Genomic DNA, 16,425 nt, shown 5'->3' with positions numbered 1-16,425 from the left:
CTAAGGAACTGCAGAAGAAAAACCAGAGGAAGTTCCAGTTCCCTGCTGTTTTCCATAAATGTTCTGGTTGTTTACTTTGGATTTCTTTTGCACTTTTAACGGGAGATTTTCTGCCTTTACATTCTTTCATAGTGATGACTATGTTTCTGGGTGTAGCACATCCTTAAGCATCTTTTGTAAGGCTGGACAAGTGGTGACAAATTATTTCAGTTTATGTTTGTTGTGGAAGGTCTTTATGTAACCGTTATTCATAAACGAGAGTTTTGCAAAGTACAGTATTCTGGGTTGGCACTTTTTTCTCTCTTAAGACTTGGAATATATCTCACCATTCTCTCCTAGCTTGTAGGGTTTCTGATGACAAGTCAGCTGGGAGTTTAATTGGGGATCCTCTGAAAGTAATCTGGCATTTCTTTGATGCACATTTTAGAATCTTTTCCTTATGTGTTACTATGGAGAGTAATTATAGCGTGTTGTGGTGAGGATCTTTTTTTTCTGACTGAGATAGACAGTGAGAAAGAGAGACAGAGAGAAAAGTCTTCGTTCTACTCGTTCACCCCCCAGATGTCCGCTATGGCCTGTGCGCTGCGCCGATCCAAAGCCAGGAGCCAGGTGCTTCCTCCTGATCTCCCATGCGGGTGCAGGGGCCCAAGCACTTGGGCCATCCTCTGCTGCCCTCCTGGGCCACAGCAGAGAGTTGGACTGGAAGAGGAGCAACCGGGACTAGAACCCGGTGCCCATATGGAATGCTGGCGCTGCAGGCGGATCAACCAAGTGAGCCACGGTGCCGGCCCCAATGGTGAGGATCTTTTCTGGTCATGTCTATTAGGAGTTCTACATGCTTCCTGTGCTTGAACGTCCTGTTCTCTCTCCATTAGGGAAGTTTTTTGTAATTATTTCACTAAATAGGCTTCTAATCCATTCTCTCTTTCCATGCCTTCAGGAACTCCTAAGACCTGTATGCTGGGTCATTTCATAAATCTCCAACACTGTTTTTTAGTTTTCTTTTTTTTCAAGCTTTTTATTCAGTGAGAGGAATACACAGGAGAGTGAGGGCATTATTTCAGGGAGAAAGAGAGGTCTAGAAGCTAAGTTGGGTCCATTCCAGGCAGAGATCAGGTCAGGAGCAAGCCATGCGGAGCAATCCCATGGTTATGAGCAGCCACAGGTAGCTTAGTGCAGCAGCAAAGCAAACGCAGAAGGCAGGCTATCAGCCCAAAGGAGCAAGCAGCAGGAAAGCAGGGAGCGGGTGGCCCAAAGGTCATGCGCCCATGGGGCAACAAGGGAAGGCTGTGTTTTAGTTTTCTAAGTTCTTCCTCTTTTTTTTTTTTTTTTTTGGCTTGACTGTAAAAAGTGCTAAGATTTGTCTTCTGACTCACATATTCTTTCTTTTGCCTCACCGAGTTTGTTGTTACAGCTTTCCGCTGCATTTTTACTTGTTCTTTTGAAATCTTTGTTTCCAATGTTTCATTTTGATTTTTCTTTAAAATACCAATTTTTGGGAAAAATGTTCATTCACGCCATGTATGGATTTCTTTAATTTGTGGATTTGCTTCTGATTACTTCTAAGTAATCCTAGAATCAACTTTTTGAATTCCATTTCCAGCACTTCTTCAATCTCTTCACTTTCACATTCCAGTACCAAGTGTTGAATTCCTTTGGAGGCTTCACATTGTCTTCCTTACTCTTGTTTCCTGAGTTGCTGTGTTTATTTCCTGGCATTTGTAGAGACACTTGTTAGTTTTTTTCCCCCTGTGATGGCTTTTATCTTTGGAGTATGCCTCTGTGGATAGTGGAGTGTCTGCTCTTTCAGCGAATATCTTGAAGCATGTGCTGGGTATGGCCAGGGAGCTCTGTTCAGTGCTCCAGGGTGAGAGGAGTGTCCTAAATGACACCAATATTGGGCATGGTGAATCTCTCTCTCTCTCTCTCTCTCTCTCTCTCTCTTTTATCAGAAGGGAGGATTAATCTATTCTTTTGGCGTAGTCTCATGCTCACCTCTTCTCTCCCAAGGAGACCAATGCCTGGTTCTTAGCCCTAGTGATATAATATTTGTTCGCACTGCCACAAGAACCACACAAAGGATCTATGAAGTCCTCTGTGTGAGCATGGATTCCCACAGCAATGAACCTCACCGGGGAATCAGGGAGCTCTGAGCATGTGGAGCCACCCACAGTGACTACCCAAAGACCCAGCCACACCCTGCACCCTCCCACACAGCCACAGTGTTTTCACAGTCCCAGCACACAAGGCTCTCACAGCTATGAGCACCCATTCTCTAGTCAGTTCTCCCAGCCAGACTCAGGCATCTTTGCGAGGCATGTGGACACAAGCTGGTTCAGGGCATTATGTGTGTCCAAAATGGCACCTGCCTTCTCTCGGCTAGTTACAGGACATCAGCACTGGTTGGTCAGGTAGAAAGAAATATGTCCCCCAACTTTTTGTCCTCCAGGTTGGCATGGACACTGTCCCTCACAGGGCTCCAAGCCGTCCTCACACCAGGCTCTTCCCTTAGCTTTATTGCCAGTGGCTTCTGTTGCTGCCACCCGGTTTCACCTCATTCTGCAAAGCTTGTGCTGAGGCTCTCAGTTGCTGGAGTCCTGAATTATGCATGCCCACACCCTCCACATAGATCTACAGTGTCCCTCTAATTTGCATGGCATTTCCTCTACTGTTTTCTCCCTAACTCTCCCCTGAGATTGGGCTCTCTCTACTTTTTTTCTTTTAACTTTCTTCCCCTAGATTATAGCAGTAAGCTCTCTTCTATTCCACCATCTTGGCGTCTCAGGAATAGTATCACTTTAACTCGTTATAACACAAAGTATTAAATTTCTCACTTACACTAAAGAGTGGTGTATCTAGAAATTTTAACTTTATCAATGTCTTCAGCACTGTACCAATTACAAATTCTTCGACACTTTCTAGGTTACTCTAATGCTCTAGACCATTACAGAGAATTTGAGCTGGAGTAATTACCTAGTTCGGGAGTGGGACCGTGGACAGTTAGAAGATCTGAAGAAACAGTCACCAAATTGAGAACGGAAGTCTACATTATAGGGAAAGGACTTTATTCAAATGTCAGTTTTTGCTAGGAAATAAGCATAACTCTTTAATCCTGTGGAAACTTAGCAGTTTTAGTAAAGGAATGAATGAGAAATACATGGTAAAGGGGCATGAAATTACTGAAAACAAATTTAAAAGTCCTACACACCAAAATATACCTTCACACACAAGATCACTCCATTTTTCTCTTTCTAGGGTATAAGCAGCTAACCTTTTCTACCTGAACACCAGAACTAAAGAGGGTACAAAAAGTTGACAGACAACTGGGGGCTGTTGCAGGCATTTTGTGAGTGGACGTACAGGTGGGAGCTCAGTCTCTCTTTAAAAAGGTAGACAGAGGAATTAGGTATTATCACAATAGGATTACCCCAGAGCCCTCTCTAAAACACTGGTTCCTGAGATCTTTGCCCAATATGCCCTCACACTGCCTCTTTCTGCCTGCTCTTCCATTCACAATCTTTCTGTGGATTCTTTTTCCTAACCCATCACAACGACTCCACTTCCCCTCCTCTAGGAGTGGATCACTCTAAGGTCCTCTTGTGGAATCCCTGACTACCCCTCTGTATGTTGCAGAATCTTTAATCATAGAAGCCTAGCCTTTGCTTGGTTCTACTAACCTGGGTGCTCAGTACATTTTATATTCCATGGCCAAGTCCTAGTAGTTCCCCCAACAGAGAAGCTAAAATACCTCATTATGAGGTCCCTAAATTTCCTTCAACCAACATGCACTGAGTAGCTACTGTGGACTTGCCACTTTCCCGAAATAACTCAGTCTAGTAGGGGAAACCCACAAGTACAAGGTTATAACAGGCTGGTGTTGTGGTGTAGCAGGTAATGGTGCTGCCTGCGTCACTGGCATCCTAGTTTGCTCCACCCCTGATCTGCCCCCTGCTGATGGTGTGGGAGAAGCAACAGGAGAAGCAGCAGGAGATGGCCCAAGTGTCTGGGCTCCTACCACCCGTGTTGGAGACCTGGATGAAGCTCCTGTCTCCAGCCTGACTCAGCGTTGGCCACTGCAGCCATCTGGGGCATGAACCAGCAGGTGGAAGATCCCTCTCTCTCTCTCTCTCTCTCTCTCTCTCCCTCTCCCTCTCCCTCTCCCCCCCACCACTTCCACACACTCTCTTCCTCTCTCTCCCTCTTTTGTTCTCTCTCTGAAACTCCGACTCTCAAAATAAGTATTTTTGAAAAGGTTATGACTACTGTGATTTTAGGAGCAGACTGTGGAAGGATTCCCAAGGAGCTTAGCACCCACATACGACTGTGAGGTGCCCCTGGTCTCTCAACATAGCATAGGCACTGGGTCTCAAACTGCCTAGCTGGAGTCCCACAGGGAGCTGGCTCAGGGAACGTCTCAGCCTCTCTGTGGACAAGACAGTCAAGTGAGATGGCACAGATTCTCAGCACCCAAGGAATATGGCAGTCTTATGGGCTGAGACTGGGAACTCTATGAGTGCATGAGAGAGTGCAGGTTGTATCTGGGTCTCTGGGCAATCACTGTGTGTGGCTACACATGCTCAGAGCTCCCTGATTGCCATAGGTGGGTCACTGCAACAGGATCCATGCTCATACTGTGGACTGCACAGATCCTTTGTGCAGTTCTTAGGGCAGCACAGATGATCATTGCACCCACTGTGGGCTAACACTTCCGCATTGATGACCTTTGAATACAGGAGCGGAGGGTGTGATTATGACAACAAAGGTGGTCAGACCCTCTCTGCTGATAAAAAAAAGATCTACCAGCCGAACTTGGGTGTCACCCTGGATAAACGCCCAACCCTGGAGCACTGACAAGATCTTCCTGGCCACACCCAGCACATGTCTCTGGGTATTCACTGAAAGAGAAAACATTCCACTAAGCCACAGAGGAAGATAGAGAGACTACAAAGATAAAAGCCATCAGAGGAAAAATAATAACAAAAACGTATTTCAACAAATACTTAAACTCAGAAATTCAAGAAACAAAAATAGGGATAACCGCATGACCCAGCCAAAGGAACAGAACAAAGCATCAATATTAGAATATTAAGATGAAGAAACAGATGGAATGCCTGAAATAGAATTCAATAGAATAATCACAGGATTACTCAAGAAGCAATGAGAAGCAAATCTATGAATTAAAGAAATCCATACATGACATGAATGAAAAATTTTCCAATGAAATTGAGATTTTAAAGAGAAATCAAAATGAAATATTAGAAATGTAGAATTCAATATGTCAAATAAACAATTCAGGGGAAAGTTTTAACAACCGACTTGGTGAGGCAAAAGAAAGAAAATCCAAGCTAGAAGAAAAGCTTTGGAAATTTTTCAGACAGTAATAAAAAAAGCAAGAAAGAAGGGGCTGGTGTTGTGGTGTAGTGGGTTAAAGCCCGGCCTGCAGTGACAGCATCCCATATGGTGCCAGTTTGAGTCCTGGCTGCTCCACTTCTGATCCAGCTCTCTGCTATGGCTGGGAAAGCAGTAGAAGATGGCCCAAGTCCTTGGGCCCCTGCACCCGGGTGGGAAACCCTGAAGAAGCTCCTTGCTCCTGCTTTGGATTGGCCCAGCTCCAAGCATTGCAGCCATTTGAGGGGTGAACTGGCAGAAGGTTCTATGTGTCTCTACTTATCTCTAACTCTACCTCTCAAATAAATACATTTTGAAAAATATAAATATTAGATTCTAAAATGTGCACAAGAGTATTCCAGATTACTTTTAGAGGATCTCCTTTTAGACTCACAACTATCTTCTCAAAAACCCTATAGACCAGGAGAGAATGGAGAGATACAGCCCAAGTCTCATGAGAAAAACAAAACAAAACAAAACAAAACCCTGTCAACCCATGACACTCTGCTGTGCAAAGCTCTCATTTATGAATGAAGGTGAAATGAAGACCTTCCATAACAAACAGAAATTGAAAGAATTTGTTACCACTTGTCCAGCCTAACAAAAGATGCTTAAGGATGTGCTGCACACAGAAATACAAAAAGACCGTCCTGATTATGGAAGAATGTGGAGGCAGAAAAACTCCCAATACAAAGGAACTCCAAACCAAACAATAGGAATATACACAGAAAAATAGCAGAGCCATGTTGTTATTTATCAATAGTAACTTGTATGTAAATGGCCTAAACTCTCTAGTTAAAACATACAGACTGGCAGAATGGATTAATAAACAACCCATTTATTAACTGCCTACAAGAAACACATCTCACCAACAGAGACACATGTAACTGAAAGTGAAAGGATGGAATAAGATAGTCCATGCTAACGCAAAGCAAAAAAGAGCAGTGCAGCCATTATAATATCAGACAAAATGGACTTCAACACAAAACTGTTAAGAGACAAAGAAGGCTGGTGCCGCAGCTCACTAGGCTAATCCTCCACCTTGCAGTGCCAGCACACCAGGTTCTAGTCCCGGTCGGGGCACCGGATTCTGTCCTGGTTGCCCCTCTTCCAGGCCAGCTCTCTGCTGTGGCTTGGGAATGCAGTGGAGGATGATGCAGGTGCTTGGTCCCTGCACCCCATGGGAGACCAGGATAAGCACCTGGCCCCCACTATCGGATCAGCGCGGTGCGCCGGCTGCACCACGCCAGACACGGTGGCCATTGGAGGGTAAACCAAAGGCCAAAGGAGGATCTTTCTCTCTGTCTCTCTCTCACTGTCCAATATACCTGTGAAAAGAATAAAAAAAAAGAGAGAGACAAAGAAGATACTACGTAATGATTAAAAGGTCAATTCAACAGGAAGATGTGACTACATAAATGTATATGCACCCAATTATAGGGAGCCTGGCTATTTAAAAGAAATGTTAGTGGATCTAATGGAGACATAGACTCCAATACAATAGTAATAGGGACTTCAACACACCACTTTATCAATGGACAAATCATCCAGACAGAAAATTCACAAAGCAACAACAGAGCTGGGGCTGGCACTGTGGCGCAGAGGGCTAAAGCCCTGGCCTGAAGTGCCAGCATCCCATGTGGGTGCCGGTTCTAATCCTGGCTGCTCCTCTTCTGATCCAGCTCTCTACTGGGATAGCAGAAGATGGCTGGGATAGCAGTAGAAGATGGCCCAAGTGCTTGGGCCCTTGCACCGATGTGAGAGACCGGGAACTAGCTCCTGTCTTCATATTGGCACATCTCTGGCCATTGTGGCCATCTGGGGAGTGAACCTATGGATGGAAGACCTCTCTCTTTGTCTCTACCTCTCTCCCTCTAACTCTGTCTTTCAAATAAATAAAATAAATTTTAACAACAGAGCTAATTGACACCATGAACCAAATGGACCTAACTAATATATAGAGAACTTTTCATCCCACAGTTGCAGAATACACATTCTTCTCATGAGTGCATGGAACTTTCTCTAGGATAGACCACATGCTAGGCCATAAAGCAAGCCTCAGCAAATTAAAAAAATAATTTAAAAATCAAAATTTTATCACACATCTTTTCTGACCACAAAGGAATGAAGCTGGGAATTTTTTTTAACTTTTATTTAGTAAATATAAATTTCCAAAGTACAGTTTATGGATTACATTGGCTTTCCCCCACAGCCCCCCCCCCCCCCCGGTAACTGGGAATTAACAACTCAAGAATCTCTAGAACATATGCAAACACATGGAGACTGAACAACATACTCCTGAATGAACAGTGGGTCATAGAAGAAATCAAAAGAGAAATCAAAAATTTTCTGGAAACAAATGAAGATGACAATACAACATATCAAACTTAGGAGATACATCAAAAAAGCAGTGTTAAGAGGGAGTTGATAGCCATCAGTGTGGAACGTAAAAGTAGTAGAAAGAATGAATTAAAATTAGAGAAGAAATAAACAAAATTGAAACAAAAAATACAAAAGATCAGTAAAATTAAGAGCTTTTTTGCAAAAATAAAATGAATACACCATTGGCCCAACAGAAAAGAAAGAGGGAGAAGACCTAAATCAATAGATTCAGAGATGAAAAAAGGAAATGTAGCAATATCTACCACAGAAATAAAAATAATCATCTGGAATTACTGCAACGAACTATATGCCAACAAATTAGAAAGTCTAGAAGAAATGGATACATTACTGGACACATACAAACCACCAAAATTGAGCCTGACGACACAAGTCATAGAAAACCTTAACAGACCAATAACCAAGATGGTGATGGAATCAGTAATAAAGACCTTCCCAACAAAGAAAAGACCAGGACTGAATGGCTTCACTGCTGAATTCTACCAGACATTTAAAGAAGAACTAATCTCATTTTTTCTTGAGCTATTCATAACACGTGAAAGTGAAGGAGTCTTCCCAAATTCCTTCTACGAAGCCAGCACCACCTTAATTCCTAAACCAGAAAAAGATACAAAAGAGAAAGAGAATTATAGACCAACATACCAGAAAAACATAGACACAAAAGTCCTCAGTAAAATACTAGCTAATCAAATGCAACAACACATCAGAGAAATCATTCACCCAGACTAAGTGGGATTTATCCCTGGTATGCAGGTATGGTTCAACATTCGTCAACCAATGAAAGTGGTATATCACATTAACAAACTGAAGAACAAAAACCATATGATTATTTCAATAGATGTAGGGAAAGCATTTGATAAAATACAACATCCTTCCATGATGAAAATCTTAAGCAAACTGGGTGTAGAAGGAACATTCCTCAATACGATCCAAGGCAATTTATGACAAACCCATAGCCAGCATCTTATTGAATGGAAGCATTCCCACTTAGATCCAGAACCAGACAAGAATGCCCACTCTCACTATTACTACTTAATACAGTCCTGGAAGTTTTAGCCAGAGCCATTAGGCAAGAAAAAGAATTTAAAGGGAAACAAATTGGAAAGGAAGAAGTCAAACTATCCCTATTTGCAGATGGCGTGATTCTATAGATAGGGAACCAAAAGATTCCACTAAGAAACTACCGGATTTCATAAACGAGTTTGGTAAAGTGGCAGGATATAAAATTAATTATAAATAATTAAATATAAAATTACACAAAAATCAATAGCCTTTGTATACACAAACAATGCCATGGCTAAGAAAGAACTTCTAAGATCAATCCCGTTCACAATAGCTACAAAAAATTAAATATTACCTCAGAATAATTTTATCCAAGGATGTCAGAGATCTCTACAATGGAAATTACAAAACTTTAAAGTAAGAAATAGAAGAAAACACATAAATGGAAAAATCTTCCATGTTGGTGGGTTGGAAGAATTAATATAATCAAAATGTCCATACTACCAAATTCAGAGGCATCACAATACCAGATTTCAAGACACACTACAGGGCAGTTTTAATAATTAAACAAAGCCTGGTACTGGCACAAAAACAGATGGGTAGACCAAAAGAACAGAACAGAAACTCCAGAAATCAATCCACACATCTACAACCAACGTATCCTTGAAAAGGAGCTAAAATCAATCGCTGGAGTAAGGACAGTCTCTTCAACAAAGGAACCTAACTGATATCTAAAGAACTTTTCATCCAACAGTTGCAAAATACACATTCTTCTCATGAGTGCATGGAACTTTGTCTAGGATAGACTATATGCTAAGCCAAAAAGTATGGAGCATGTGCCAAAGTATCAAGCTAGACTCCTACTTTACACCTTACATAAAAATCCACTCAAAATGGATCAATGACCTATATCTATGATGTATTACTATGAAATTACTTGAGAACACTGGGGAAGATCTGCAAGACATTGGCATAGGCAAAGACATCTTTAAAAAAGACCACAGAAGCACAGGCATTCAAAGCCAAAATTGACAAATAGTATTACATCAAGCTGAGGTGCTTCTGCACTGCTCAAGAAACACTCAGCAAAGTAAAGAGGCAACTGACAGGATGTGTGAAAATATTTGCAAACTACAAAACTGACAAAGGATTAATATCCAGAACCTATAAAGAGCTCACAAACTCAACAAGAACAAAACAAACAATACAGTTAAGAAATGGTCAAAGGACTTGAGTAGACAGTTTTCAAGAGAGGAAATACAAATGACCAACAGACACATGAAGAAACGCTCAGGAGCACTAGCCATCAAGGAAATGCAAATCCAAACCACAATGAGCTTTCACCTCAACCCAGCTAGAATGGCTGTCATACAGAAGTCAACCAACAATAAATGCTGGCATGCATGTGGGGAAAAGAGTACTCTATTCCACTGTGGGTGGGAATGTAAACTGGTACAGCCACTGTGGAAGTGGAGATACCTCAGAAAGCTGAAAATAAATCTACCATATGACCCAGCAAGCCCACATTTGGGAATTGTCTTAAGGACATAAAATCAGCACATGAAAAAGTTATCTGTGCCCCCTTGTTCACTGCAGCACAATTCACAATAGCTAAGATATGGAATCAACCCAGATGTCCATCAGCTGAAGACTGCATAAAGAAATTTAGGCACATATACACTATTGAATACTACTCAGCAGTAAAAAATAAATAAATAAATAAAATCCTGCATTTTGCAACAAAATGGCTGCATCTGGAAACTATTATACTTAGTGAAATAAGCCAGTTCTATAAAAACCAGGTACTATATATTTTCCACCTCCTTATCTATGTGTGATTGACAGAGTATCTAAAATGTAATGTTTAGGAGTGATAATGAAATTCTGAGATTCCATGATTGTTACAGCCCTTGTCTCTACTGTTGAGGATTTGTTATGTTCTTCCCTCATACTCTTTGTTGAACACTTTACTTAGTGTAGGGTTAATCTTATGAGTATAAAGTAAACTTAAAATAGATCTTTGCAAAAGTTAAGAGTGAGACTAAGAGAGAGTAGAGGAAGAAGGTTGGGAACATGGGCAGGAGGTAGGGTAGGATGGGAAGAATCATCACTATGTTCCTAAATCTGTATATGTGGAATACATGAAATTGGCATACCTTAAATAAAAATTTAAACAAAGAAAGAAGCTATGGAATTTAGACTACATCTTGGGGTTAACGGGAAGGTGCTGAAGGGATTACAGAGGGGTAATGATTTGTCCTTCAGAGAGAAATTTTTTGATCAACAATGGGTAATGAGAAGGGATAGGGAGCAAATCCTGGGAGTCACAAAATACACTGTGCAGCCTGAGCAGCATCCATTTCTTCTAGGAACAAAGAGGAGGAGGAGACACGTTATAGCCATGGCTGTTTTAATTACCTCCTATCCATTTTATTAGAGAGGAAGCGGTTCCTGCTTTAGGCTGTGGCTGTGCAGACCACAAACATGGAACAATTGACACTGGACAGATGACGCTGACAACAACTTATTAATCAAATATACTCAGAGTATAGAAGAAGAGAGCACTGTATGCCACGCAAGGTATCATGGAAGCTGCCACTGGGAACAGACTGAAGAAGCAAGGGCTGTGTCAGGCAGGCTTTAGAGTATCAAGAAGCTGGGGTGACTCCTGGTTAGCATAAGACGTGATTGGCTTCTTTGCAGGTTTTTGCGGGCTTGCAGAGAACTAGATTTCTCTACTTAAGGATAAATAGGAACTGTGCACGCTTCTATTGACAAGAAATGTTATTTGGCTGGAGGACCTTCTCTGCAGAACAGAGTGGAGAGGGGACATATGCCCAGGCCATTTGAAGTTGTCTCAATTTGACCAGACTGCTGGTGATCTGTGCAGCAGCTTTTGCAGGGTGAAGACGGTATGGTGTGCAATGAATAAAAACAAAGATTATTTAAAGAATGGGGGGACAGAAGGAATCTCTCTGCGAGCAGAGGAGGAACATCTCTGCCTTTCCCAGTGGCTTTTCTTTCCTCCAGATGACACTGTCTCACTGTGTCATCAAGTGGATATTTTTCAGAAATGAAGCTGACGCAGGAGGCAGCTGGGGTCTGGGAGAAACAACAAGAAAAAGGAAAATTCAGAAAGAGTCAGAAAAAGCTAAAGCTGCTTTAGTTGCTTGAACTGAAATGGTTTGTTTTACTTGCTAAAGATACCAGCTTGAAAAGTAGCTAGCTTACAGACTACCTGCCTGCATGCAGGAGATAAAGACCAATCCAGGCCACATCCAAGGAGAGAGCAGCTGAAGCTCATCTTGAAAAAGACATGAGGCATTGTATCAGAGAACTTTCAGCTTGGGCCTCCCTGACAACATCTCTCCACTCCCATCTTCTGCCACAAGTTACCTGACAGTGACCCTCCTCCCTCTCTAAATTGGCTATAAATTAAGAATCCAAATTAAATTCGGGCTCCAAATTCTTCCCACAGGCAGGCTCCTACAGTTTTTTGGCTTTATAGCCCTGAACTCTTCTCAGAGGCCTGCTTTCATTCTCTTTGTGGAATATATTTTGCTTGATATAGTACATCTTTGTTGTCTATGCTTGCTACCTCTGTGAGTTGCATTCAACTCATTGTATGAGGCTTTGAAAAACTTGCCCTCCATGCCTACAACAAACCTATTGCACTGAAACATTTACTGTACGACTAGAAGTATTGTTTAGTGAGCATATTATCTCAAATGGTGTTGAAGTTTTTAGAAGTTTAATTAAATGGTGTTAAAACCACTTTTTACCAAATTTTGAAAATTGTTGTAGTAATTAGCATGCATTTGCTGTGGCCCTGAGTATCTAATGTATTAATAAATTCCTTTTAAAAAAGAAGCAGAAGAATAAATGATATATAATTTTGTGTTATAACATATTATTAAAACTATTCTTTCTAGGATTGTGGGATTTCACGTCTCTTTCTTTCCTTTTTTGTTCTCTCACTCTCTCTCCTTTTCTCTCTGGTCTCTGGTGATAAAAAATATAATTTCAAATTAAAATACTCAGATAACTGACTATAACCAAATTATCTCCCAGAGGAGTAGGAGGAAATTTCAATGAGGAAAGTAAATTATAAATTTTAGACATTACTGTGCAAACCTAAAATGATGCTACTGGAAATGTTAATAATTTACCAAGAGTCAGAGTATACATCATCGATTTTCTTTCTCTTGTCAACAGTTTACCCATTGACCCAATACACTTTTAAGGACTGACCTAACAGACATTATGATAATTAATCTAACTACAATCTTACTTGAGTTAGAAGGTTATGTGGTAGATGTTCACACTGGAAAATTCCAAGTTATTAGAAGGTGATGTCAGTTTTAGTTCTGTTGATGTAATTTAGTGTAATGGCCACACCTTGTTCTAAGATAAAGGAATGTCTCCAAACGTAGGATGACTGACGCAGGTATACAAAATAGTTTGAGGGTGAGAAAAGAGAGAAAACACAAAAAGGGCAAGGACAGAAGAATGGGGAAATAGAGGAAAGGTGGAGAGGGTGAATCTGAGCCAAGGGAGAAAATTCCGTGGAGGTGGGTGGGGTAAGAGGTGGAGCTGGGACCAGTGACGCAAGAACTCAGTGGCAGCCCAGGGGATATAAAAGCCTGGTGGAGTCAGGTAGAAGCAGCATCCTGGAGCCCAGGGTAAGCACCCAGGCCCACTTCAGTCGGCGAAAGCACAGGCGGCTGCCAAAGACAGCAGAGAAACCCGGAGCAGAAGAGACCAGCCGAGGATGCCTGCCCTCTTGTTCTACCTTCTAGGATTCTGTCTCCTCCAGGGCCAAGTTACTGGAAGAGTCACGTATGAATGGATGATGGAGAATGTTAAGATATGCCGTAATGATTTTGTCAGAACCGCGATCGAAGTCTGTGGCCATGTCCACTTGGAAAGAGAGTCTCCGAGTCCAGAAAACCCCTTTCTGAGTTCTGGACCAGCTGCAGGTGAGTACTTCTATCCTTCGACAATTCTGCCTAGATAAAGGAGCCTGGTTTTCTCTGATAAGCAGCAATTGGGTATTCACACTTAGATTTACATCTCCTGGCTTCTTTGCTTCCATTATTTCAAAATTAACACCTTATTAAACAAGCTGAAGGACAGTTTTGCTGTCCATGAAGAAGAGCAGCATGCTCTGATTCAGGTTTGTTAACTACTATTTTAGCTTTACCAGAATTTCTCATTTCCTTGGGCTAAAACTGTCAAATTAAATAATTGAGATAGGTAAGGTTAGGAGATTTATACAACAGAAAGATTTTGAAGCAGGAGATGTTTTCTTTTCATATATATATATATATATATATATATATATATATATATATTTACTTCCTCCCTGGCAGTACCAGCAACATGGAAACAGTCCATGAAACTTTAACTAAAATGAATGGGTATAAAGAAGAAGGAAGATGTTAGCTAGTTGCACCATGATCCCAGCCCAAGTTTCAAAGTTTGCATCTGGCCAGCATATTGCATGATCCACAACACTGGAACAAATACCATACAGAGTACATTAGTAAACACATGTGACAGCCAATGCTAATCTCTTCTGGAAGTCTATGACTATTGATTGGTGTTCATTTAACCCATTTCTCTAATATAAACTGAAATCGATTTTCAGTAAACACTCTGGGGAGAGAAATTGTTACATATACATTTGAGGGCTGTCAGAGACTTATATCCCCTGTTGATTCTATCAGAGCTTTTAGAAATTCTACCTTGGGGTCAGCATTCTGGCATAGCTGGTAAAGCTACCACTTGCAATGCTGGCATCCCACGTGGGCACCAGTTTGAGTCTCAGCTGCTCCACTTCCAGTCTAGCTCTATGCTAACACAGCTGGGAAAGAAGCTGAAGATGGCCTAAGGGCTTGGGCCTCTGCACCCCCATAGGAGACCCAGATGAGGTTCCTGGCTCTTGACTTTGGCCTGGGTCAGACCTGGCCATTGTAGTCATTTGGGAAATGAACCAGTGGATGGAAGATCTCTCTGTGCCCCAGCCCCGCCCCGCCCCGCCCCGTAACTCTGGCTTCCAAATAAATAAAGAGAACTTTACATATAAAAAAGATTCTTGCCACCATGATTTGAAAACTTAAATAAGCAATTTTCTTTTCAAAGGTTACTCTCAGAATTCAGAAGTTGCCTAGCAATGCAATAAAATTACTCAGGTTGAAAAAAAATCCAGTTATGTTTAAACTGAGTGTTTCTGATGATCAACATTACTTCAGAAAGTTGACAGATCTAGGTCAGACAGTGAAAAGTACTATATTGAAAGCAAGGAAGGGATGAGAGAGATTACAGAAGCCAAGTGGAATAAGCAGAAGAATGCTAGGATTGTAGTACTTCAATCTATAAGTATAATAAATGGTTCAGATATTAAGACACTTGCTGATTGTTTGTTTCAATATTCAATTAGATTGAGACAGTGCTTTCCATTTCTCTACATAGGCACATGCAATCTGTCTGATACTCCTTGATATTCATATTTTTCTTTCTACCCCCAATTTCTTTAACTTAATAGAAACTGTGCCATCATCCATCAAGAAAGATGCAGAAAATGCAAATACTATGTTGGAATCCATTCCTAACTTGCCACAGGAGCTGACGGCAACACTATTTGAGAAGCAGCCATCAAAGCTGTATCTACAATACCTACCTACATTGAAGAAGTCAAATGTTAGTTTTGAAGAATTTAAGAAAATTATTCAGAATATACAAAGAGGAGTGGAAGGTAGCAGGGCTTCAGAATCGAATACTTTCTCCCGAAAAAAGAGACAGTTCTCTGAGAGTCTGCCTGAAGAATGTTGCAAATATGGTTGTCCCAGATATTATCTTCTTATGTATTGCTGAGATGGAGATAACTGCATAGATTTCACATAATTTTCATGTGTATTTCACATGTATTCTTGATATTTTCACTTATAATTCTGTCAGGATGCTACTGATTACTAGAATATAAGACCTCCACAGCTGAAGGTTTGTGCATTGTTCATTTTATAATAAATGGTATGTCTGTGCAGTGCTGGTATTGCTTTTGCTTTTTAAAGTATGACAAAATTTCCCAATGAAGAGACAGTTGGCAATGTATGCAGCTACAGCATAGACAGTTATTCAAATAGTACAATAAGGGACCAGTGACGTGGCTCACTTGGTTCATCCTCTGCCTGCTGTGCTGGCATCCCATGTGGGCACCGGTTCTAGTCCCGGCTACTCCTCTTCCAGTCCAGCTCTCTGCTGTGGCACGGGAGTGCAGTGGAGGATGGCCCAGGTCCTTGGGCCCTGCACCCGCATGGGAGACCAGCAAGAAGCACCTGGCTCCTGGCTTTGGATCGGTGCAGCGCCAGCTGTAGCAGCCATTAGGGGAGTGAACCAATGGAGGGAGGACCTTTCTCTCTCTCTCTCTCTCTCACTGTCTATATCTCTACCTGTGAAATAAATTTAAAAAAATAGCTATAATAACTCCTTAAGTTATACACCATATAAAAAGATGTAATATGTACATCCAAAATATAAAATGGTGGCTGAAGGATGTGGAATAAAAGTATAGTTATTTTAAGGAATCAAATTTAAACTGCTATGAGTTTAACAGTCTACTGTAACTATATGATA

At 41.3% G+C, this 16,425-nt stretch overlaps 1 protein-coding gene across 1 annotated transcript; it reads left to right on the top strand.

Moving 5' to 3' along the window:
* Nucleotides 1–13,471: 13,471 nt before the first annotated feature.
* On the top strand, nucleotides 13,472–15,835 carry RLN1 (relaxin 1). Its single transcript, NM_001082320.1, is given in 2 exon segments — nucleotides 13,472–13,769; nucleotides 15,338–15,835. Coding segments are annotated over 2 exon segments (537 nt in total). The 5' UTR covers nucleotides 13,472–13,561; the 3' UTR covers nucleotides 15,667–15,835.
* Nucleotides 15,836–16,425: the final 590 nt, after the last annotated feature.

Source organism: Oryctolagus cuniculus, chromosome 1 (genome assembly GCF_964237555.1).
Source record: "Oryctolagus cuniculus chromosome 1, mOryCun1.1, whole genome shotgun sequence".
Lineage (NCBI taxonomy): Eukaryota > Metazoa > Chordata > Mammalia > Lagomorpha > Leporidae > Oryctolagus > Oryctolagus cuniculus.
The sequence above is the reverse complement of the archived record's forward strand: the minus strand, read 5'-3'. Positions and strand labels throughout refer to the sequence as shown.